Source organism: Erpetoichthys calabaricus, chromosome 1 (assembly GCF_900747795.2).
Source record: "Erpetoichthys calabaricus chromosome 1, fErpCal1.3, whole genome shotgun sequence".
NCBI lineage: Eukaryota > Metazoa > Chordata > Cladistia > Polypteriformes > Polypteridae > Erpetoichthys > Erpetoichthys calabaricus.
Window position 1 is genome coordinate 277,125,090 of NC_041394.2, and position 23,301 is coordinate 277,148,390.

Here is a 23,301-nt window from a genome sequence, read left to right on the forward strand (position 1 = left end):
AATGTAGAATTCAGGTGTGAATCCATAATGGAAAGCTTACCAGGCACTGAAGCAGAAAAAAAGCCCCAAACCATGATGCTTCCACTTCCATACTTTCACAGTTTGCATGAGGTTCTTTTGGCCAAAGGCAATTTTGGGTTTCATTAAACATTAAATCTGTCATTGTGGATAAACAGGCCTACCTAAGTTTCATCCATTATTAAGCAATTGTTCCAGTAGTCTTAATACCTGTGTGTTGTGTTGCAACTTTAGTTCAGTTCTTATACTGTATATTATTTTATGATAACAGAGGACAAAGTTGTGTAATCTCTTTTGGATGGCTGACTCATGTATTTTACCAAGACGTGCTTAATAAATCTCTGGGGTTCTTATTAAATTCTCACAGCATCTTTCGGTCAGTTCTTGGAGTGAATTTGATGTGATGACCTGACATGGACAGATTGCCTGTTTTGTAAACATTTCTGAATTTTTAGATGATCTTCCAAATATTTCAGTGATTGACTTCATTTTGCCTGGAAATAGCTTTTAAACCCTGCCCAAAATTTCTGGTAAATAATAATTTAAACTCACAGTTGGGTTAGTTAGCCGCCACTGTTTTCATAGTACTTAGGGCTGAATTTGAGTCTGGGCTAGGAGGTTTTCCCTGTAAAATGTTCATGTTTTCTCCGTGTTCAAATGGATTTTCCTTTGGGAGTCTGGTCTTCTCAAAGGTTTCAAAGATATAATGGTGCTCTGAGTTGGCTGGAAATTCTAAATTGCCTCGCTCGACATACTGTAAGTAAGTATGGGTGATTATGTAGGTACTTCAGTGAACTAGCATTCCATCCATATTACATTTCTGCATCATGCCCATTCTTGTTTTAGCTTACCAACTTTCTGCTCAGTTACTTAGTTTAATTTTTTTCAGAACATCCATATTCTTGAATCATGAGCCTTCATTTTAGAATTATTGAAAATCAAATATGAATATGTATTAATTTACCGCAATTTCAGAATTTGTTTTATTATATTTAAGTAGTGAATAATGAATACACATGGGTGGAAATGGAGACAAGCTAGCTGCTGTTTCCTTTGTCAGTTGCTTCATATTGCTAATAATGAACAGTAAAACAATGAATGCGGCTGTTTAAGCCTAAAATAAGCAATTAAGGGTTCAACTAAAGCAAGACAACTAAAATAAACTAGAAAAATGTTACTTGAGCAATAAGTGCATCATCAGCAATGAATGATTTCTCATGAAACAATTAGGCTGGAACAAAAACGTGAAGTCACTGCAGCCCTCCTTAGCCTTGAATGAAAGGTTCTGAGTCTTTAAATAGCAAATAATTAAAATGAAGATAATTAGTAGCAAAAAATTAGTTACTAATTAAGAAAATAGTAGAATGAAAACCTGTAGCCACCATGGGTCTGCAGGATCAGATTTGGCCACTCCTGCAATATAGCATTGGTAACCCAAGGACAACAATGTTGAATATTTTTTCATTTTTTTATAATTTTTTGTGTCATATACAGTGTAGGTGTAAGAATCTCATTCTAGACATCATTATTAACATTTGCAGTTCATCATCAGTGACAATGTAGAAGAAATGTATCTTACTGACATTTTCAAAATGTGTTCCTTCTACATTCCAAAAAATGGCCTACTGCACAAATAAACAGTGCTGAACATTATATCAAATGCTCTTTCCATATTTAAGTCCAGTATCTTCCCAAATACAGCTGACAAGAGTGCTTAAAGGGTGATTTTACATTGAATTAAGAATTCACAGACAGATGTAACCAAACAGAAAGTTAAGAAACGAGAAATTTCATCTAAAATTGTTCTTCACATTCATCTGCCATGTTCGCAAGTTCCTGCAGTTGTTTTGTTTACTGCTTCCTAGTTGCGGAAGGTTTATTTCTAAGTGAAACACTAGGAGCAAAAGAAAAGAAGGCTAATGTTCTTAAAATAAAAAAATAAAAAACCAGTAAACTAAAAAGGGGATGCGTAGCATCAGAGGATGTTTTTAGTGTATGGTTAATTTACAAGAAACATTTCTCTTTCTTTGAGAATTTGTTTTCAGTGTGTTTTACTTGTATATTAAAGTAGAATAAAGGTGAACACAGCAGTTTAATGGTTAACATGTAATTTGTTGCATTTACAATTATAAAAAAACTATAACTGCAGATTTGTATATATTCAAGCAAATTTTAAAAATGGAATATTCTAATCTTAATTATTAGCAGATAACACTACTTCAAACATAAGGGTTTATCTCACAAGGATTCACTCAGAGCTAAATTTACGTACGCAGTGTACCACTGTACTGTATGTCTAAAGTATATGTCGTTAGTGTAGATAGATTTGCTCTTACGATTATGAATTCATTTTAAATTTCAGTGAGATAAAGAAAGAATTAAACATTACAATATACCGTGAAGTTGAATTGCAGTACATAATAAAAAAAATACAGTATTACCATATTTTGACTTATGTATTGGGATGATATTGTATTGTGAGGTTCCTACCATTTTCCACCCCAGACCTGAACCTTTGGGTTCACTCTTGCTACTTCTCATATGTCAAAGACATGTGTGTTTAATTATTCATTTAAATATGGTATATTTTCTTATATAGAATGGAACTCACTGTAAAATAAAGAGAGAGCACCTGTATCTTCTGTACTTTCTGGCCTGGTAAGTTCTTTTACATACATTAAATCCCTTCTATCACTTCATATTCATATCCTTTTCTATTTTGCTTCAAATGTACATTTAATATTTCATGTGTCACTCTGAAGTAATTTCCCTGAGGGACCTGTGACCTTTGTTTCAACTTACTGTAATCTTTACCATACAAAATATTTGCTTTTGGAGAAGAGCTAGCTGAGGATGCCAGTCATTTTTTTTTTGATTCTCAAGTGATTTCTTTTTGTCAGGGCTCTTTCCTTTGGCTTAATCTGTTATGAGGTAGAAGGTGTCTTATTAATTGCTGCAGTTTTGACATAACGTGTTAGTGATGCCCAGCTGAGAAGTAAACGTTTGTTTTGTCAAATATATTTGCTTTTTGTATTTCTTCTTCTGTTCATCTGTGCCTTTTTGGTTTGTTAAATAAAGTCATTACTTTGAATTATTTTTTTGGAGCTGCTGAGCAATTTAATATACTGTACTTGGATTAGAGTATTAATCTTTTGGCACTACATTATAACACTGATACTTGAGGGAGAAATCATTTTTTATTTTATTTCTTATTTTCTATATTTTTCTAAACTTTGCGTGTTTTTTTATTTAACCTCCTTAGCGTTGCATTTTGTTCCAAAAAAACAAGTAAAAAGTACATTTTTTTGGCATGAAAAATTACATTTTTATTAAATCTTAAAAGTATAATAATGATACAAATAATAATAATAATGATGAGTAAAACTAATAATATGAAATGAACAATAATAACAAAGATAATAACAGTAATAATAATAATACTACTAATGATGCGAAAACAGTATACAATCTCAAAATGAGTCCTTTGTGTGGTAAATCTTAAAGCACGGTGGAAGACACAATCCAACTTCACAGTCGGGACAATAATAGTGTGCTTCTTTTCGGATTTTCTTTCCAGATTTATCAGTTTTTGAATAGCACACTGCACAGGTATGAGCTGGATTCAGATTTTTTTTTTTTTCTGTTGGAGGTATATGATCAATAAAATGTCTACCAATAAGACCGGTAGTGTGGATGGTGGATGTGTGGCAATGATTTGTTCTACAAGCTGGCATGTAAAGTTTGCATGAGATACAGTTTTGCCAGCTTCTTGTTTGTATAACACAAATGCATTCCAAATGAACAGTTCCACCAGATGCCGAAATATCTTTTGTATTTCTTTTGTTGCCTCCACATAACGGGATAAAAAGTCCATTCTTGATCCACGCGATTTATGCTGTCAGTCATGTTATTGTAGTTGACCATAGCACAATGCTTTGTAACCTGCTTGTTGCCTTTTGCCTATACAGTGACTGTAGCTGCATTATGTACAGTGTTAAGAATACAAACATCTTTCTTGTCCTTCCATTTCAGCACAAGCATTTTACCCTTTTGCCAAGCTGCTAGTGCACCTTGCTGTAATTTAGCTCTGCCACTTTCTTCAGACATGCTATGACGGTTAGGACGCACTGTTCTATATGCATCAGTCTTTCTTTGCATCAAAATGTCAAATAGCTCTGGTGAAGTATAAAAATTGTCCATGCTTACACAGTAACCTTGATCCAGCAGAGCACCTATCAAAGTCAGCACCGATGACGTAGCAATGCCATACTAATTGTATTTTGGATCAAACATCGTCCTCTTCCCTGTGTACAGAATCAAATTCAAAATTTATCCCGTTTTAAATTCACAAAGCTCGTGAAGCTTTATGCCAAATCTTGCTCTTTTTGATGGGACGTACTGTGTCCTTGACAGTCTGCCCTTACAGTATAAGCCGTGAGACTTTCATCAATGCCAACATTGCAGCCCATAATATAAACACTCTGAAATTTTACTACAATGTCCTGGTATATATCCCAAATTTTCTTCATTTTGAGTGCTGGATGGGTATTCTAATCAAAGTCTTCATTGTTGGTAAACTGCAGATATTTCATAATTAGTGAAAATCTACACTCTGACATAATTTCTCCAAGGAGTGGCAGCACTGTCAGTATTTTTACAGCCCGAGGGATTCTCGGTTCTAATGCTTATACAAGACTCATCTGTACAGTTGCCCAAGTGACACTTGGGACTAATGCTTTTAGCACGGTATTCGCAGCCTGAGTAACGCTCCGGTCTAATGCGAAGGAGGTTAATCAACATGAATTATTTATTGATCTCTATTTATTGATTTAGTCCTCAGAAGTACAATAAGGCATGTATAAAATTTTAATTCCATGTAAATGATCTTGCCATATTTTGTGTATTAAGCATAAGCAATAGGATTGCAAAATCCCCAACAACTTATTCACCTCTGAGACCTGAAATGTCAGCGTTGTGACGGTTGATATAGCAAACATTCTGATGAACTGGGATGCTACCATCACTTATTTTAAGACAAGCAACTTACAACATCTAATTTAATTAGGTCTTATCTTAAATCTCCTGTTTGTTATAGCAAAGTCATTAAACTCTGTATCGAACTTCATGGCTTCCACTGTATCCATTTGTGTATTAAAGAAATATTAAAATCACAACATACTTACAGTATATATAGCAGGAATCTTGCCAAATTCAGAATCTGAGAGTAGTAATCGCTATTTGGAAGACATTTTACAGCTTAGGAATACAGCATAGCTTGAGAAAATTATATGCTAAGGGATTGCTGGAACATTTATTGCCATGAAATTCCTTGGTGAATCACTACTGCCTATCTGCTATTTGGGCAGTATTATATAACAACTGAACAAGTTTCATTTTCAAAGTTAGATTAGTGGGGTTTATATACAGTAGGCCACTTGTTATTCATGTTTTCTGGGATGTAAATTCATTTTACAATATTTAATGCTGTGAATCAAGTCTATTATCATAGTGGCATAAGGTATTAGACAAGTGCATTCAGAATACCCAGAAATAAAAGCACAAGTTTACTTTGTCTTTGTATTCTCAGGTCTGTACCAGTGGTGGCTTTTATTGTTAATGTAATTAGCATATTGAATTCTGCTACAGAAATAATTCCAAATCACTTAAATGGAAAATTTGCTCTTGGAATAAATAAAATGTCAGTTAATGAGGACTACAGTTTCTTCTGCTCCAGGTAATTTTGTTTAACAATCTTACTATGTATGGTTTTACTCTTGAGAATGGTACATAAAAAACAATCCAGTTTTAAAGTTTTGGATGGTAGAGAAATTAAAATGACATGAATAATAAGCTTTCTGTAGTACATTCTCTACGTGACAGAGGCAAGCATCCCTCAGAAAGGTCAAAATCTAACTTTAAGGAACAGCTCTCTATCTAATATTTTTAAAGAATTTTAGTGTAATCAGATTTTAGTTTGCTGGTTAGCTGGTATTTCATGTTGCCCCTCAACCCCAAATTCGAGTAAGTGATTTTGATATTTTTTTATGTATTTAATGTTGAATAACTCAATAAAAGTTGTTTATTATAGTTCCTTGCAAAGGGCACTAACCTCCTAATGTACTTAGAACTATAGATGTTCAGAATATAAACAATGATAACTCACTCTCATGTTTCATTTGGATGCTTTGTAAAGGATTTGATGAAATCTAAGTGCCATTTTGTGATACCCATTATTTGGTCAATTTTATTTAATAAATATCTGGATTTAGTTCCTGCCATGATAGGGCACCTAACTAGAAATTTAATCAAAGTATAAAAGAACTGACAGTTTGCTGAAAGCATTTTCACCAACCTGCATTATGCATAATTACTGTAAATCAGTAATCCAAGCATGCAAATAAGTCAAGTAAACCATACATACAAAGAAAGCAAAATTTAAAGCACACAAACCATCCTTCAGTCCATTCATGTACCTGCATTTTCAACAAAGGGGTGTTAAGAACCAGAAAACAAGACCTGTCCTACCAATATTGCACACAAAACAGAATTTAGCTTTGGATGGAGCAAGTTTGTTGTAGCATAAACACAAAACATACATCCTTCTCTGTTGTATTCCAGTGTATTACTTGGTTGAGTATACAAATAAGTGGGTTTGAAGAATGGAAACATATTTGTTAAATGGCATTGTAAAGATGGTCTCTACAAACAGTGCTATGCAGAGTAAAGGTTTATTACCACAACAGAAGCACTGACTGCTTCTACTAAATAAGGTTCTCGTATTTCAGGTCAGGAAAAAGAGAATTTTTGCATTACATTTGTATACAGAAGCCATAGTGGAAATGGTTTTCATAATAAATTTGTTTGTCAACAGGTGCATTTTTTTGATCCACATGCCTAGTGATATATGTGAAGCAGTAAGTACAAATGTCTCTTTGCTACTGCTAAATACAGTATGTTAAAAATGTTGCTTAGAACCATTTACATTGATATACATTGATATAAGGTTTAAGGAGATTTGTGATACCTCCACTAGTCAGCCAGGTTCAAGGACATAAGATGAGAGCAGACCATTTAGGCTAGCACTGCTGGTTTATTGCTAACGATTTCTAATGCAATAATGTAATGTTAGGTTCAATCACACTGCTAATGATGGTAATTGGATCTGAGGATTTATAAACATGTATCTTCCAGTGAGGGACAATTACTTTGTGGTCTGCATTTTATTTCTGCTTGGTCAGGTTGTGTGTTTTTTTTTTTTTTGCAAACTCCTTTGCATGATGTATAACAATTAATTTAAGCAATTGATATTTCAGTTGACATGATTATCGGGCCTGTTTTTAAACAGTGTGTTTTACCATGAAACTCAGGTTGGTGTCAGCCTTGCATGATTGAAGACTTTATCTCATTTTGAGGTGAATCCTGTTATCTTATTCTTAAGGTGCTACTCAGAAATTGAATACCACATTTGCCTAACATGTTTAGATGGGCTCAGTGTCTAATGTATTTTAATATTTGGTGTAATTTAAAAGAAAACATTTTTTATCTCCATTCAATTTCTGTACATGCACGTGAGGTATGCAAATTTTTGCAAGACACAAAACTCACAAATTTGGTGTTTTGTACAATGAAGTTTCATTTTCACAATAGTAGTGTGATTTCATTTGTTACAGACATTTGCTTTGTCAAATTAGGCTGTAGTACTAGGGTGTTGTATAATGTTAGCCATTATGAATGTAGTGAGAAGTCAAGCAAAATGACTCCTTTTATTGGCTAATTAGAAAGATTACAATATGCAAGCTTTCGAGGCAACTCAGGCCCCTTCTTCAGGCAAGATGTAATACAGAGACTGGAGTTCCCTGTGTTTATATACAAACTAGGATAAATAACAACACTGGAAAACCTTTAAGTGAGACATCTTAAATGTAAAAAATTAATAGACCTCTTCAGGCTAAGATTCATTTAGCAAGAGAGGAGAAAAATATATGGTCAAGATCTTTGGATAAGATAACTGTCAAATTAAGCTGAAAATAGTATTTTTATTAAAAGACAACAAACACCGATCTTCCTGATCAACTTACAATTGCGGCCAACAGAACACCAGACTAACCATTAAACACATTTGTTTCAACCAAAATTTACTGAATATGTTCAATTCAAAGCAGTAATATAAATCACACAATGCAAATGAAGGTCATCTGTTTTTCAGATGTATGCTTTGTTCTGACAACAAAACAAAGATACACATTATTATTTTATCACAACTTTATAGGGTAGTCTTTCCTTTGGAGTAATACCTGTTTCCTTCAGAGTTCACAGCAACTTGTGTTGGTAGTTTTCATGTAAACAAAAAGCCAGTTAAGAAACACCAATTGGAACTGCTCAAGGGATAGGGGTGGTATAAGAGGAGTTTGGAAGTAAAATGTATGCCTGTAGCCATTTAGTACAAAATTATCTTCAACCTAGTGTCATGTGGAAATACATGTCTAGAATATGAAAACAAAATGAAAAAAAATCATACACCTACACTTCCCCTAGCCATCCTTCAGTAATCTAGATACTTCCTATGAAAGAAGTTAAATGTATGTGTTTGAGCTACCCACTTTAGAGAATGGGTAGAAAGATGATAAATGCATCTGTACAGCTAATTAATTTACAATATCATTTGATAGCAAAGTAAAAAGAAACGAGTATAAGTAGCTGCCCTGACCAGGTATGAAACAAGAAGGAGCTTGACATACAATATGCAAGACATTGGGATATCATAGAAAATTCTATAATAGCAGTAGAAGCCAGAAGTAGAAGTTTTCCATTAGCTAATAGTTCCATCACACTGTTTAGGGAAGTCTGGCTTGATTGCACACTGATCACAGTCTGCATGCCCATTTGCAGGCTGTTGTAGGTTAGACTGAATGGTGAATGTACATTGTGTCAGTATAACTGCAGATGAGGATGTACAGTGTAGCTTAATGCTTTGTACAGTGCTGTCAGAATAAATTCTGACATCCTGCAGTTCAGTAATATATGTGTATATGATTAAGTACAGTCACAGTGTATGGAAATGTGTACTGTTCCTACTGAATAAATGCAATAGATAGTGAAATAAATGGGAAATTTCAATAATTTTTTAACCATATGTGTGAAGATACTGTTGAACTGTATATATATATATATATATATATATATATATATATAATATAAAGTTCATGCCCGGCCGGGATGCCCAGGAGGACAGGAGGAGGGCTTGTGCCTCCTTCAGAACACGAGGGGGCGCCCGCCCTGGTTGCTTTGGGGGCCACGGGTACAGAGCTTGGAAGCTCAACCCTGTAGGGGCCCGTGGTCACTGCCAGGGAGCGCCCCGATGCCTTGGGAGCCCTGGACCTCAGCACTTCCGCCACACCCGGAAGTGCTGGGGGGAAGAGGATTGGGGACACCCGGAGGAGTTCCGGATACACCGCCAGAGCTTCCGCCACACAGGGGTGTGGCTACAGAAGCTCCTCAGGATGCACCTGGAGTCCATCCGGGGTGTATAAAAGGGGCCGCCTCCCTCCAGTCATTGGCAAGAGTCAGGTGGAAGAAGGACGGAGCTCAGAGGAGAGGAGAGGAGAGGAGAGGAGAGGAGTGGAGGTGGACCAGAGACTAGAAGGCATTGTGTTGTGTGGCCAAGGACTTAAGGGTTGATTGGTGCTGTGGCACTGGGTTTGTTTTCTTATGGACACTGTAAATATGTACAATAAACGTGTGTGTGGTGAAACCAACATGTCTACCTGTCTGTGTCCAGGCTGTTCCCCACTATATATATATATATATATATATATATATATATATATATATATATATATATATGCCGTTTAACACCATCCTCCCACAATGACCGGTATCCAAACTGGCAGATCTGGGACTTCCATCACTCACCTGCAGTTGGATACTGGACTTAATGTCTGGTCGCTCCCAGATGGTCAGGCTGGGTCCCCACACCTCCACTGCTCTCAGCCTCAACATCGGGATGCTGCAAGATTGTGTGCTCAGCCCCCTCCTCTACATCCTCTACACATATGACTGTGTCCCCACTCACCATAACAACAAGATCATAAAGTTTGTGGATGACACGACGGTGGTCGGACTCATCTTGGGCAAGGAGGGTGAGCAGGCATACAGGGACGAGGTAGAGCGGCTGGAGCGCAACACCAAGGAGCTGCTGAAGAAGGCGCAGCAGAGACTGTACTTTCTGAGAATCCTCAGAAAGAACCATCTCCCCAAAAATCTGCTCCTTGCCTTTTATCACTGTTCCATCGAGAGTGTGCTTACGTACAGATTATGTGTGTGTGTGGTACGGCAGCTGCACTTCCTCAGAAAGGAAAGTACTCCACAGGGTCATCAGGATAGCGGAGAGAACAATTGTTTGTACCCTCCCCACTCTGGAACAAATCTACACCTTCCGATGCCGCAAAAAAGCAATAGACATTTCACAGGATTCATCACATCCTGGTCATTGCCTCTTCCAGCTTTTGCCATCGGGCAAGAGATACAGAGCAATGAAAACCAGGACAAACCGCCTTAAAAACAGCTTTTATCCAAAAGCAATCGTGGCTCTGAACTTAGAATAAAACTGCTCCGTATTATTCTGTTTTGTAAAGTACTTTTATTACTATTCAGTTTGTTATTATTTTTTTTCTTCTTGTCTTTTTAACTCTTATGCCTCACACTGAGTCAACTGCACCTTCAATTTCGTTGTTACTTTGTAAAAGTGACATGACAATAAAGATCTATCTATCTATATAGTGATAGACCTCTGGGCATGAGCCAAGCCCAAACCTCAACATGAACACACCAAAAGTCCCAGGTTCAAATAATGGATGGTTTATTTATCCAGATACCTCCACACAATTGCAAAAACACAAAACAGATTCACAGGTTCTCTTTCTTCCACAATTCCTCTCCTCTCACCACCGCAGTGCCCTCCTCCAGTTCAGTGTTGCCTTCCTTCCTCCCAGCTCTATCTCGCTTGGGCACGGAAGTGCGGTCCCTTTTATTAAGGACCTGGGAGTACTTCCAGTGCCAGGGTCACTGCCTGATGGAAATACTTCTGGGTCATATGAAAATCCATTACAGTATGGAGCTTGTCTCCCTGCAGCACCCTCTTGCAGCACCCAGTAACTCCAACAGGGCTGCTCTGGTGGACTACATGCCCCAGCATGCCCCGCTGGCTTCCAAATGGGCACCGATATTTTTGGTGCTGCTGCCATCTATTGGGCTGGGGGAGTAAAAAGCCCCTAGCGACACCTTCCCTTTCCAATGGGCTGTCTGTCCATCCCTTCTGGTCCTTCCTTCCAGGTCTGATCCCCTTCTCCTCCCTGTTTGACAGACATCTTTCAAAATTGGTGACGGTGTAAAAAATCATTATATTTTTGTTAAAATGGCTTAAGTACAGTTATCAGCAATATGTGTGCAATCACAAGAAGTGAATCATTATACAGAAACATTCTCAACTTCAAAGTTGATTTCAGTTTTAAAGCACTATTGGCCACAGTTGCATGCTATTTGGCATATATTTTTTAATAAAATGTCTGATTATAGCTTGACAAAACAAGTGTCTGGGGAATTTAAAGCACTAATGACTATTAAAAATATATTCAACTTCAAATATACCATATTAAATCTTTAACAAAATGAGAAAATGTAGAATATTTTCCCTGCGATTTTGTGTTTGTCTATTTATGACACCGTCTTGTGACTCTCTCAGCCTGCCAGTCTACAATTTTAACAATGTGATTTATAAGTCACTTTTGGATAAAACCATTAGTTAAATTTATAAACTCAGACCAGTAGTTGATATCTGGAAAAATACTGTAGATTGTGATTTATAATAAAGCATATGAATAAATGACATCAATTTTTTAAAACAGTATGTATAATTATTATTAGTTTAAAAAAAAGATATCTTCTTGTTGCAGCATGATGATATATGGAAGAGAGACCTAGTGATGAAAATCCTGTTCTTCCTCTACGCATTTGCAGTGGTGACCTGTTCTGTGGTAAACAAAAATATCATTAGAGATTGTTATTAAATTGGGCCTAGGGGTTAATTGCACTGTTTAATACCAAGAATGTACTGTATGGCTGGGGTTTCACATTCTCTCTATGATTCGTATGGGTTTTCACAATTAAACATACTATTTAAAAAGGGGGACACCACAGCATATCTCCAGCTAAATATTTTCAAATGGAATTACACTTACGCTTATCACTATCCACTGACAACCAGGTGACAGATTAGTGGATCCTGCCAGATTATCTTGGTCTCTTCATTAACTGTCAGCTTTGTTGTCTCTCTTTCTTTCTCTCTTTTTTTCTTTCTAAGTAAAAGGATAAGTACACTCAGGCCTTGCTGTGGAGCTTTTTGCCCTTTGCCTTCAATTTATCACTCTCATTCTGTTTTGCTCTGCTGCCAATGGAGGTGTCATTCAAAAGGAACACAAGTGACAGGTCCTATAATACCCAACACCATCCATCCATCCATCATCCAACCCGCTATATCCTAACTACAGAGTCACGGGGGTCTGCTGGAGCCAATCCCAGCCAACACAGGGCGCAAGGCAGGAAACAAACCCCGGGCAGGGCGCCAGCCCACTGCAGAATACCCAACACGCTAGTGTGAATTTTATGTAAAGCAACAAATATTGGCATACTTACCCACATGGTAGGTGCAGAAGAAATTACAGAGAAATCTCTTTTTTTTTCTCTGAGTTTTATGCACAATGAAATTTGTAGATATGATAGGGCAGTTTGCCTCCGACTTTCAAACACAGTGAAACTCATTCATTTGATACTACAACAGGAAAAGGAGATTGGTTTCCCCCTTGAAGGACTAAGTGGGAGATGCCAGTGCACACCAAACACAGACAGTAATACTATGATGGCTTATGGGTAGTCTGAACACACTTGGTGCAGTGGTCTGCTCTTAGTCTAGTTTAAGCCAAGGTCAAATGTACATGGATGCTTCACTTCAGGATTGCACCATTGTTGAAAAGTGTGCTATAGTGAGATTTTGTTGGGCAGATGGAGTGCAACCTGCTGAAATTCACAGAAGAAGGTTGGCTCAGTACAGAAATGAAAGCAGCATGACTTGAAGAAAAGTTTATGAATGGGTAGAAAAGTTTAAATAGGGAAGAACAAGTGTAATCGATGAAGCTCAATCAGGTTGACCATCAACATTGCACACACAAGGCCACATCGACATGGCAAATGCCTTAATCAGAACAGACAGATGCTGTTGCTGCAACTGTGGCTATTAGCTATGGATCTGCACCATGACTAATGATGACTTGGGATACTGTAAAGTACTGTAAAGTTCGCACAAGATGGGTGCCCAGAAAACTTACTGGTCTGAACAAGCCAGCATCCTTCAGTAAATTTCAGCAGGTTTCATTCCCTCTGCCCAAGGAAATCTCTACGGCATGTTGTTCAACAACAGTGCAATCCTGCAGTGGAGCATCCATGTTCACTTGACCATGACATCAAATAGACTAAAGGCAGAGCGCTGCAGTTTGCATTTTTAAACTACCTATAAGTCATCACAAATATGTTGCATTGCCTCAGCCACCATCCTTTGTGGTTACTGCGTAATTTTCAATTGCCAGGCTGCTCCCCAGCCTGGAGTAATGACAGAGTGAAGAATTTATTATTTTATTTTTACTTAACTAAAATAAGAACTTCATGAAAACAAAAGATAACAAAAGAAAGAAACAAAACAGAATCATGCATCCACAAATACACATGCTTCTTTGCTCGTGTTTGCCACTGTAGGTAGAGTATGCCTCCCAGCTTACTAAAATCTCAAGTACTGTGAAAGCACACATTCTCTCAGTTTCCCACCATGTCTCTTTCTCTTTCTCAGGCTCTGACCTTATATCCTCCACATTAGGAACGATTCAGTCCAAGTGACATTTCAAGTAAAGTATAAACTCATCTAAATCCTAATGGTGTGATCATTTAAAGCCTATTTTAGAATCGGTTTTTGAATCAAGCTTCTGATTCACTTCTAGAATAAAAGCCCACCAGGCAATGAATCCTTCTAGCATCCCTGCACCGATAAACCCTAAATAATCTTCAAAGGGCCACATTTGTAAAGTTTCTTCCAAGCTGCCTTTTAAGCAGAAGTGTCCTTCCTATCCTAGTTAGCTGCCATCTTCTCTCACTTTAGTTCGCTCTAAGTATTTTTTTGGGAATTACTTACTTTAGAGGGGCCTTTTGCACCCTGGCAGCATCTGACTACCCACACTGCCATGCACAGGGACTGTCAGTTTGCTATTAGGGGTTACACTCCTTATCAAGGCCCTGATATGCCTTACTTAAATCCAGTGCCTCCAAAATGATGCGTGGACTTTGACAATCCCTTGCCATCTTGGCAGTTGCCTGTCATATGCTTAAATTTTTCAGTTTGTGAATGTGCTAATTTTAGTTCATGGTCAGTGGCTTCAAGTGACTCTTTAATGGAGAAAAGTGACTGAAAAAAGGTTTACACTTTAATTCCTGCATTTCTAATCTGTTCATAGTGTGAACTACAATTATGTGGTATATGAAATGTGTCTTATTAAAAGCTATATTTTTGGTTCAGCCTCAGCACATGAATATTTTTATTTAGTAGTTGTAGTTCAAAATGACTAACAGAGCAACAATGTGTCCTTGAGTGAGTTCTTAATGGCTACATAGTGACCCTCAGTAATACTAAGCTTGGAAATTGGGGAGTTGTATAAAAGCTGTATTCAGTATTTGTCTGAGTGATTTCTGCCATAAAATCATGCTCAAATATTTTATGTCAGGTGAGTAAAAGAAGCAAGAAAAGACCAAAACATGAAATTCAGGCCAAAGTGAAGGCAGTTGCTGCCTTCAGTCTCTGCTCAGGACTTTTTTGAAATTCTTCTCTTTTTTTCTTAAATCATGATGCTGCCTTTTGGCTTTAACAGAATTGTCCCCCCACACCAGGTTGCATACTGCAAAGTAAATCTCTGGTGTCGTCGCTATGAAGAAGATGGATTATTCTGTCTACGAGGAGATGGATTCAACAGCAGAAACATAAAAGACATTTATTTGACTGTGAAATTCATTTTCCTTGCATTTTTAATCTGCTGGACTCCAGGTTAGTACAGATGTTCACTAGAGTGGGTGCAGGGGGTGCAGTTCAGCTATAGTGGAACTACTGTAGGTGTTTTCATACTTTCATAAATATGGGCCACCACCTTTGATAGACTCCAGAGGAATAGGAGCAATACCTTACTGTGTAGTTCCAAACTGTAAAAGGCTACGTCCCCTTTTAGAATAAGAAGTATTATACATGTATATGCACGGGAAAGGCACTATATTAATAAAATGTATTATTATTCAGCATTAGCACTTTGTAAAAGGAAATGGTAAACTAAAATTTATGAACAGTGCAAAATAGCTCAAAAGTGTGGATATTTTTAAATAAAACACAAGCATGATGTGCATGCACCAGCCTGAGTTCTTTTAATTTCTGCTGTTAATTAGGGTATATTCTAATGTCAATGAAAAAGTATTATTATTAGTTGCCTGCTAATCATTTTTATTTTCTTTCCAAAGCTTTCATACTTATAATTCTTTCATTGGCCAATATTAGTCCAACAAAACTGTTTGCCCTGTATATTATACAGGTAAGGATCCTTAAATTTATTATGACATGTGTCTATACTTTTCTGTAATGCTTACATAACTCATGCACCATGTTATTCTCATTAAACAAAAACTTAAACGAAATATGTTGTTAACAAAAGAATAATCATTTCATTAACTAAAATGAAAAAGCAAAACTAGTTTTTGTAATTTTCATCACACTAGACTTTGTGCGTAATGTACACATGAGCATGAAGTTGCAGGTATATTTGTTAAATATTATAAAACTGCCCAATTGTAAATTGGTTGGAACAAGCATTGATTTGTGTGCATGTGCAAGTACCACTCACTGCTGCCATCTGAATCTGTGGATTTCATTGGTCATTTCATGTATCAGTCAGCTTTCCCTTCTAGAAATAAGCGCGAATGCCTAAACACTTGTCAATGACTAACTCTGTGGATTTCATTGGCCACAATTGACTGTCAGTCACAGATAACTCCTTGTCAGTGAATGGTGGGTAACTTTCAGTAAACATTAATGAAAAGGCACTTAAGTTAAAACATGCCACTAATTACTTTGGAAATTGAAATTTAGAGCCATGGAAGATTTGTCTAGATCAAATAGCCACCCCCTACACTTCAGATTCAGTCAGTATTCAAACTGGAAAAAATGTTACATTATACAGCAAAGAAGGTAGGAATTTTAGCCACTTAACCTAACTTCTCACAGATATTGTTTATGGACAATACCTTTTTAGTGACATATTAAGCAGCTGTGTAGCATGCAGTCAATGTTATCAACTGAGCCTTTTTAGTTATTAGTACCAATTAAAGTGAGTTGACTCAGTCTGGTCTGTTTACTTGGCAACACCACGGAGGTCAGCTGGGATTGTTAGATCTGAACTGAACAGCAAACAAATAGCCATTAAATGGTCGATGTCATCCAGCACTTGACTGTAAAACTGATATTGAAATTCACACTTACCCTATTCATTGTTCTATATCACTGTAATTGTACAAAAATTGTGTTATTTGTTCACAGCTTTCTTCCTTTTTTTATCCTGCTTGTTTCTTAATCAAATTCAGAAATTTGTCTTTCAAATATTTATTAATGTTTGATCCTGCATTATTAATGTCATCTTTACATTTATTTCTGTTGTATTCTTTTGAATATTTGTGAAGAGCTTTTGAGCTCTGCTATATAAATTAATTGTATAGAATTATTATTATTATTATTGCACAGTGCCATGAGCTCAGGTTTGATTGCTAACCTGGTCAGTTTCTGTATGGAGTTTGCATGTTCTTCCCATGTGTATATGGACTGACTGTGCCTAATTTCAGATGTTTTTTAGCAGAATAGTCAAAGAGTGTCATGAAGCACTCTCAATTTTCAAAATAAGTTTATTCCTAGATGTGTAGTTAAATGACATCCTCTCACTTTAGGCTCATAGGTAGCTCACCAGTTTTTGCATGTTGCTTATTAAGTAAATGATCTGATATGTTACTATAACAGATGTGCAGTATTTCATGTAAATTGTATTCTTGTAGAAATGCACTATAGACATGAAAAAAGTTAATCTCTATTTACGCTGTTATTTTTAATAGCACAGTTCAAGTAGTGACCTCAACAGTATTTCAAAAAATAAGCAAAGTAAGAATTATCTTAAAAAATACACTTTCAAAGTTTTGATTTGGGCAGATGAGGTATAGTCTGCATCAGAAGGTATAAAAAAAACAAATATAAAATAAGAGTATATGTGCATGGTGATCTTACTGCTCACAAAGGGAGTCTAAAAAATAAAAATGAAAACATTTTAAAATTAAATAACCATTTGCTTAAACTTCTTGCAGGTTAAAGTAACATATTACATCAGTGCACAGTTGTTATTTAATTCTTACATTTTCTGATTATATTGGAAGCTTTGAACTCTCACATTATCAGTAGAAAATTGAGTTATGTCCCAGACAGTAAAATTGTGGGGATTAAGTTGATAGGTACACTATAAAGTATGTACAATTTGACAACTATAAAGAAAACACTTGTAAAACTGTGTCCATGTGGACATAAAATTAGAAAATGTTGTACAACTAAATAAAACCTAAACCTAAAAATATCTTAAAGCTAGAAAACCACTGCCCATTCAGTTATGAGGCCATATTTTATATGAAAGCACAGCAAAATAAGCCATTTCAGTTTACCTAAAAATCAAACTTTTCCTGAAGTTTAGCTCCTCTCAAATAGCACAATGGTGAATAAAATCACACTCATGGAGGAGTATGGCTGAATTATGAACTATACACATACACAAACACAGAGACTGCAGTTTTAAAGTCCAGACCACCATTCTTAACTTTGGTTTCAAATGTGTTAGTGATCTTGTGCCATTGGTAAAATGGGTTACACCTTGTGCACACCTCACACATTTAGACCGACCCTGGAAGAATTTTTTTTAAGAAACTGTGTAGCTTTAATGGTATTTCATGTGTGCCTTCTTTGTCAAGCAGTGGAATGTGCAATATCCATTCATTTTGTAAACCTGCTTATCCAGAGTAGCTTCATGGACAGGATGGAGCCTATTCCAGCATGCATCAGGAGCAAGGCAGGGCACCAGTCCATAGCAGGTTGAATACACACAACAGGGGCCAATCTAGCATTGCCGTTTCTCCTAACCTGCATGTCTTTGGACTGTGGGGGGAAACTGGAGCACCCGGAGGAAACCTTTTGGGACACAGGGAGAACATGCAAACTCCATGGACACCTGAACCCCAACCTCCTTGTTGAGTGGGAGCTGTGATTTCAAATTTCAATTTAGGAGAAGTGCATTTTAACTGCTTAATTTAAACAATGCAGTTTTTTGCATTTTGCATTATAGTTAAAGCATTCATACCCAAAGCTTGCACTGTCATTGTAGTGAAGTGTTGAATTAAATGGTGTTGCTTCCTTCTTTGGGGTTGAGAATACAATGTGCTGTGTGTTTTGCTGTTTCAGGCCTTCACCATGTCTCTGCAAGGGTTTCTGGACAGTATAGCATACGGATGGCTGCGTCGTAATTTTCGACAGGTTGCCTTGGGGGAGAGAAGCCCAATTCTGCTTGCATCAAATGCCAGACCATTCTATGATGAATCCTTAACACTGCCCAGGTCCTAGCAAGTCTAGAGAAGATAAACAGAATATGTCTTTGAGCAGATCACAAAGCTAAAAATAAGCCATTGCTCCGTATCATCATTGCACATTTTTGATTGAGTGGACTGATAACACATTCACAGGACTTTAGATGTTGACTGCGGCATAGCAGACTTTTAATGTTTTTGCATTGTTATAATATATAAAGCTACATTGTTTCTAAATCATAAAGATACACTGTTTTTTTTTTATAATTTTGTGAGGAAATCATTGTTGCCAGTTTATTTTCAGGAATGGCCTAGACAACCTGATCTTTAGAGGGCTTGTGTGAGCCTCATGTTAAAGGCAGAGGACTGTCATCCAGAATTATTTATTATGGTGCATTTCACCTTTTCTGCAAAAAAAAAAAAAAAAAAAAAAAAAAAAAAAAATGACATGCCCTATAAAAAGGTTAATTTTGCCTTAAAGGAAAACTTGTTACTTCAAAAGAGAATGCTTTCTTTTACAAAGAGAACTTAACTCTGCTTTTACAAAGGTAAAGGTAAAGAAGTTTTTAACCACTAAATGTGTTTTTGATGTACTACATAATATAGCATAATATTCTCAAGCTTGCCTATCCAGTTCAGGGGAGCCAGAGGCCCAGAGTCTTTCCTGGCATCACCGGGCACAAGACAGCACCCAGTCTTTGACAAGAAACCATTTTTGAGGTACTTCTTTTTGTAATTACTTCTTGTTCATTACTGATGCATGTACCAGATCTTATTTATTACACAAGTCAAAAATAAATCTGCTTTGCCTGCTGCATAGCAAAGACATTTCCTCTAACATTGAGTATAGACATGGCAGGTTAATAACTAGATAGCTTATCAGCTGCAAATAAGACACATATAGGTACTCAGGGAAAAATAAAATAGCCAAACATCATATTTCTTTCTTTTATGCACTCACCTCTTTTTTGTTTAGATGCTTATTATTTTTCTTTGCAGGTTTTATGAATCTGCTTAACTTTTTTACGCCATGTGTTATATTTTGGGATTGGTTAGTGATAGTACTGTTTTCTATGAATTGTCCTCCGTGGGTGTATTCGCTGGAGACAGCCAGGTCAGGTATCACCACACTGATAGTCCTGACTACAGATTTACCTTATGGTTTTGTCAGGTAACATCTACCAAAAGCTCTAGACATCAAAAGCGAATATGAAAGTCGTTGCTCGATGGCCAAGATTGTGGCTGAAAGGTAATCCACAGCGCTTTGTTTTAAAAGCATGAGCGAAGGTTGGTAATGAGTCCAACAAGACCAGGTTCCATCAAGAGCTTCCTTTCATACTTTGACTCTCATGAGTATGAGTTCTTGGAAATAAAGACAGCTGTGGTATTTCTCTATCTTGATGCAATTGCAGGATGACTGTGCTCAGTCTGGAGGATGATATATCTGCAAACTCTAGTCACCAGAAGGACAACCCTCACAGCAAGACTCCAGTGATCTGGGTTTTATAACAGAGTGGCCAGACAGAAGCCTTTCTGCAATAAAAGACACATGGAAGCCCACTTGGGAGTTTGCAAAAAGGCACCTAAAGGACTCTCAAACTGTGACAAAGAAGATTCTCTAGTCTGATGAAACAAAAATTAGCATCATATCTGCAGTAAACTAGGCATCACTCATCACCTGCACAATACCATTACAACAATGAAGTATGGTAGTGGGCACTGTTCTTTGTCAGTGGTGGGGCCTGGGAGAATAGTCAGGGTTAAGGGAAAGATTAATGTAGCAAAGTACTGAGATATCCTTAATAAAAACCTGCTCCAGATAGCTTTAGAATTCAGACAGGGCTAAATGTTCACCTTCCAACGGGACAATGACCCCTAAGCAGAAACCAAAGACAGCACAGGAGTTGCTAATGAACAACTATGGCAATGTCCTTGAGGTGTCCAACCAGAGCCCAGACTTGAACTCAATCAAACATCTCTGGAGAGACCATTGACAGTCTCCACCCACCCTGACAGAGCCTGAGTGAATCTGCAGAGAACAATGGCAGAAAATTCCCTGCCAAAGGGGCTTCAACTAAGTACTGCCTAAAACGTCTGAATACTTGTATCAATTTCATATTTGTTTTTTTATTGTAGTTTTTAAATTTACAAAAATATATAAAATGGCAAAATATGAACATAGTAAAAGGGTCTGAATACTTTCTGCATGTACTGTATTACTATCTCTCTATTATAAAAAAAAAAAATCTTGGTGGAAGGGAGACCAGGGAGACGAGACATGATCTTCTCAGAAGACACTTAAAAGACCAACGAGATGAAAGAGATTGGCCACAGAGCGTCTCGCGGGGACCTTAAACATGAGACTTGGTGCCAAGAGATTGCGATTTGACGTCCCACGAGAGACACTTTAATGTCCTGCGAGACAAGGCAGTGAGACAACATTTAAAACAAGTTCACGGACATCTAACCTAGCAGTTGTTGGAATGCTTTTGGTAGGCAGACATCATGTGCTCCCAGCTCTTAAAACACGGACAAACAGAACACGCAGCTTGCCAGCAGCAGCAGTTGGAAGCCAGCAGATGATCTCAACTTTTTAGCGTGTGTTCAGCCACACCCCTCTTCACAACGCGAGCAGCAGAGACACGAAGGGGCAAAAGGACAGCTGCTGTACAGACTTTTAAATGATTGACGCGCAGCGCGACAAACATAACAGGCAGCTCGCCAGCAGCACCAGCAAGACAACGTGATCTGACTGCATCTCCTTAGTGTGCGTTCAGCCACCCCCCCTTCACAACGCAAGCAGCGGTATACGTACTGTGAGAAAGAGATTTAACCACGCCTGGGGCCGGAAATTAAGGACAACTATTGTTTTTACAAAAGTTTTAAAGTAAAAGTGAAAATAATACATATGTAACAATTCCCATTGTATATCTGGTAAACCAAACCCAGGGGTGGGCAAGCAAAGCGAGCAGGGTGCAGAGCCCCCTAGTATATTATATATACACCTGTATATTTGCATACCTCACAAAATTTAAAAACTCACTCTTTATTTGTAACATTTTTGGAGGAAGTGTTTACTCACATTAATCTTTATAATACCAGTTGTTCAGTATCCCCTCCTCAGATACTGTGACAGAAAAAGGATAATGAAGAATAAGACTGTCACTGCCAGACTGTTGTGTGGCAAGGCAGGTCAAGAGCAAAGAAAAAAACAAAATTGTTCAAAAATGACGTCCAGATAAGGTAGGTGGCGTTAAGAAAAAATATGTTGTAGAATCGAGAAATAGAGGAAAGTTTTATTATTTTATTATTTCCTTGCTGAGTATCTGTGTATTTCATGCACACTCATGATTCTAAGATCAATTGATGGGTTGCTTGGCCTTCAGAGATAAACTAAAACAAGAAAACTGCACAGATTTTAATTGTCCTTTGTGGTTTTAATTAGTTTGCCTGAGGACAGGGTCATAGGATCCACCTTCATTTATTTGTCACACTAATTCATCTGACTTTTTCTCCTCTGTATGTTGTTTAGTGTCATCTACAGTATATCACATCATTCTCAAACCCACTTAAACCAATTTCTGGTCGTAGGGCACTGGAGCTTTTTTTGGCAGATTACACAAATCCACACACACTAACACAAGCACACACATAGAACTGCCAGCCACCCTAACATGCATGTGTTTTTTTGGGATGTAGAAGGTGAATAAGCAAATGTCTGGGGATGGGAGTCAAACCCATGATGCTGTATCTGTGAAGCAGCAGCATCAGCCCACTAAAATAATTTGCCAACCATCTTCTTGATAATGAAACCTACAAATAATTTCTTATATCATGTGTATCACTTCAAATTGTTTTAGGTGTCTTTATTACCAATATAGGGAAGCCTGCAGATAGTAAAGAAGTATTTCTTGAAGATGTGTTATTACTTGATTGAATATATAAAACAGCTCAAATTGCATTATATTCTGATGTAGGACTGAACTGGCAGACTGCAAGGGCAAAAAAGTAAAGGATCATGGGAGGAAACATAGTGAAAGGATTATAAAAGGATAAAAACCAGGAAGTCAGATGAACTATGGAATAAGACCAAAATGAAAGCAAACCCTAAGCCACATCTGTCATGCAAAAAGGTGCATATGAAAGCACACATGAAAGTCTTTAAGAATGTACCCACAATTCTGGATAACTGTGACAATGGGTTAAATATCATTGTAACTTCCACTATGCATCACCCTGATAATCGAATGTAATATCTAGGCAACAGAGCCACAGAATGGTGTAAAAGCAGGACAAAATTAACATTAATAAATCTGAGAACTAAAGAAAAACAAAGAATAAAATGGTGATTAGATATTGCCCAATTCAGAGTGTATTAAAGTATATGTGATGATGGAGAAAAAAATTGTAGACAGAATTCAAAATAAGTACAGGTCATAATACCATGTGGACCTATGAATAGACACGGCCTGCTGCACTGACAATGCCCCAGTGTTCGCCTGCAGAGAATGCAGACAATTTTCAGTGGTCCCTCAGGGATGTTGT

General features: G+C 37.1%; 1 protein-coding gene across 1 annotated transcript in view; it reads left to right on the forward strand.

The window, feature by feature from the left end:
* Positions 1–19,105, forward strand: part of si:dkey-30c15.2 (uncharacterized protein LOC558938 homolog) — a 37,894-nt gene extending 18,789 nt beyond the window's left edge. Inside the window, exons 6-12 of the mRNA XM_028815390.2 lie at positions 2,618–2,676; positions 5,606–5,752; positions 6,890–6,932; positions 11,970–12,050; positions 15,001–15,154; positions 15,616–15,686; positions 18,635–19,105. Of these exons, the coding sequence (XP_028671223.1) occupies positions 2,618–2,676; positions 5,606–5,752; positions 6,890–6,932; positions 11,970–12,050; positions 15,001–15,154; positions 15,616–15,686; positions 18,635–18,793 (714 nt within the window). The 3' untranslated portion in view covers positions 18,794–19,105. The remainder of the gene's footprint in view (positions 1–2,617; positions 2,677–5,605; positions 5,753–6,889; positions 6,933–11,969; positions 12,051–15,000; positions 15,155–15,615; positions 15,687–18,634) is intronic.
* The last annotated feature ends 4,196 nt before the right edge of the window (positions 19,106–23,301 follow it).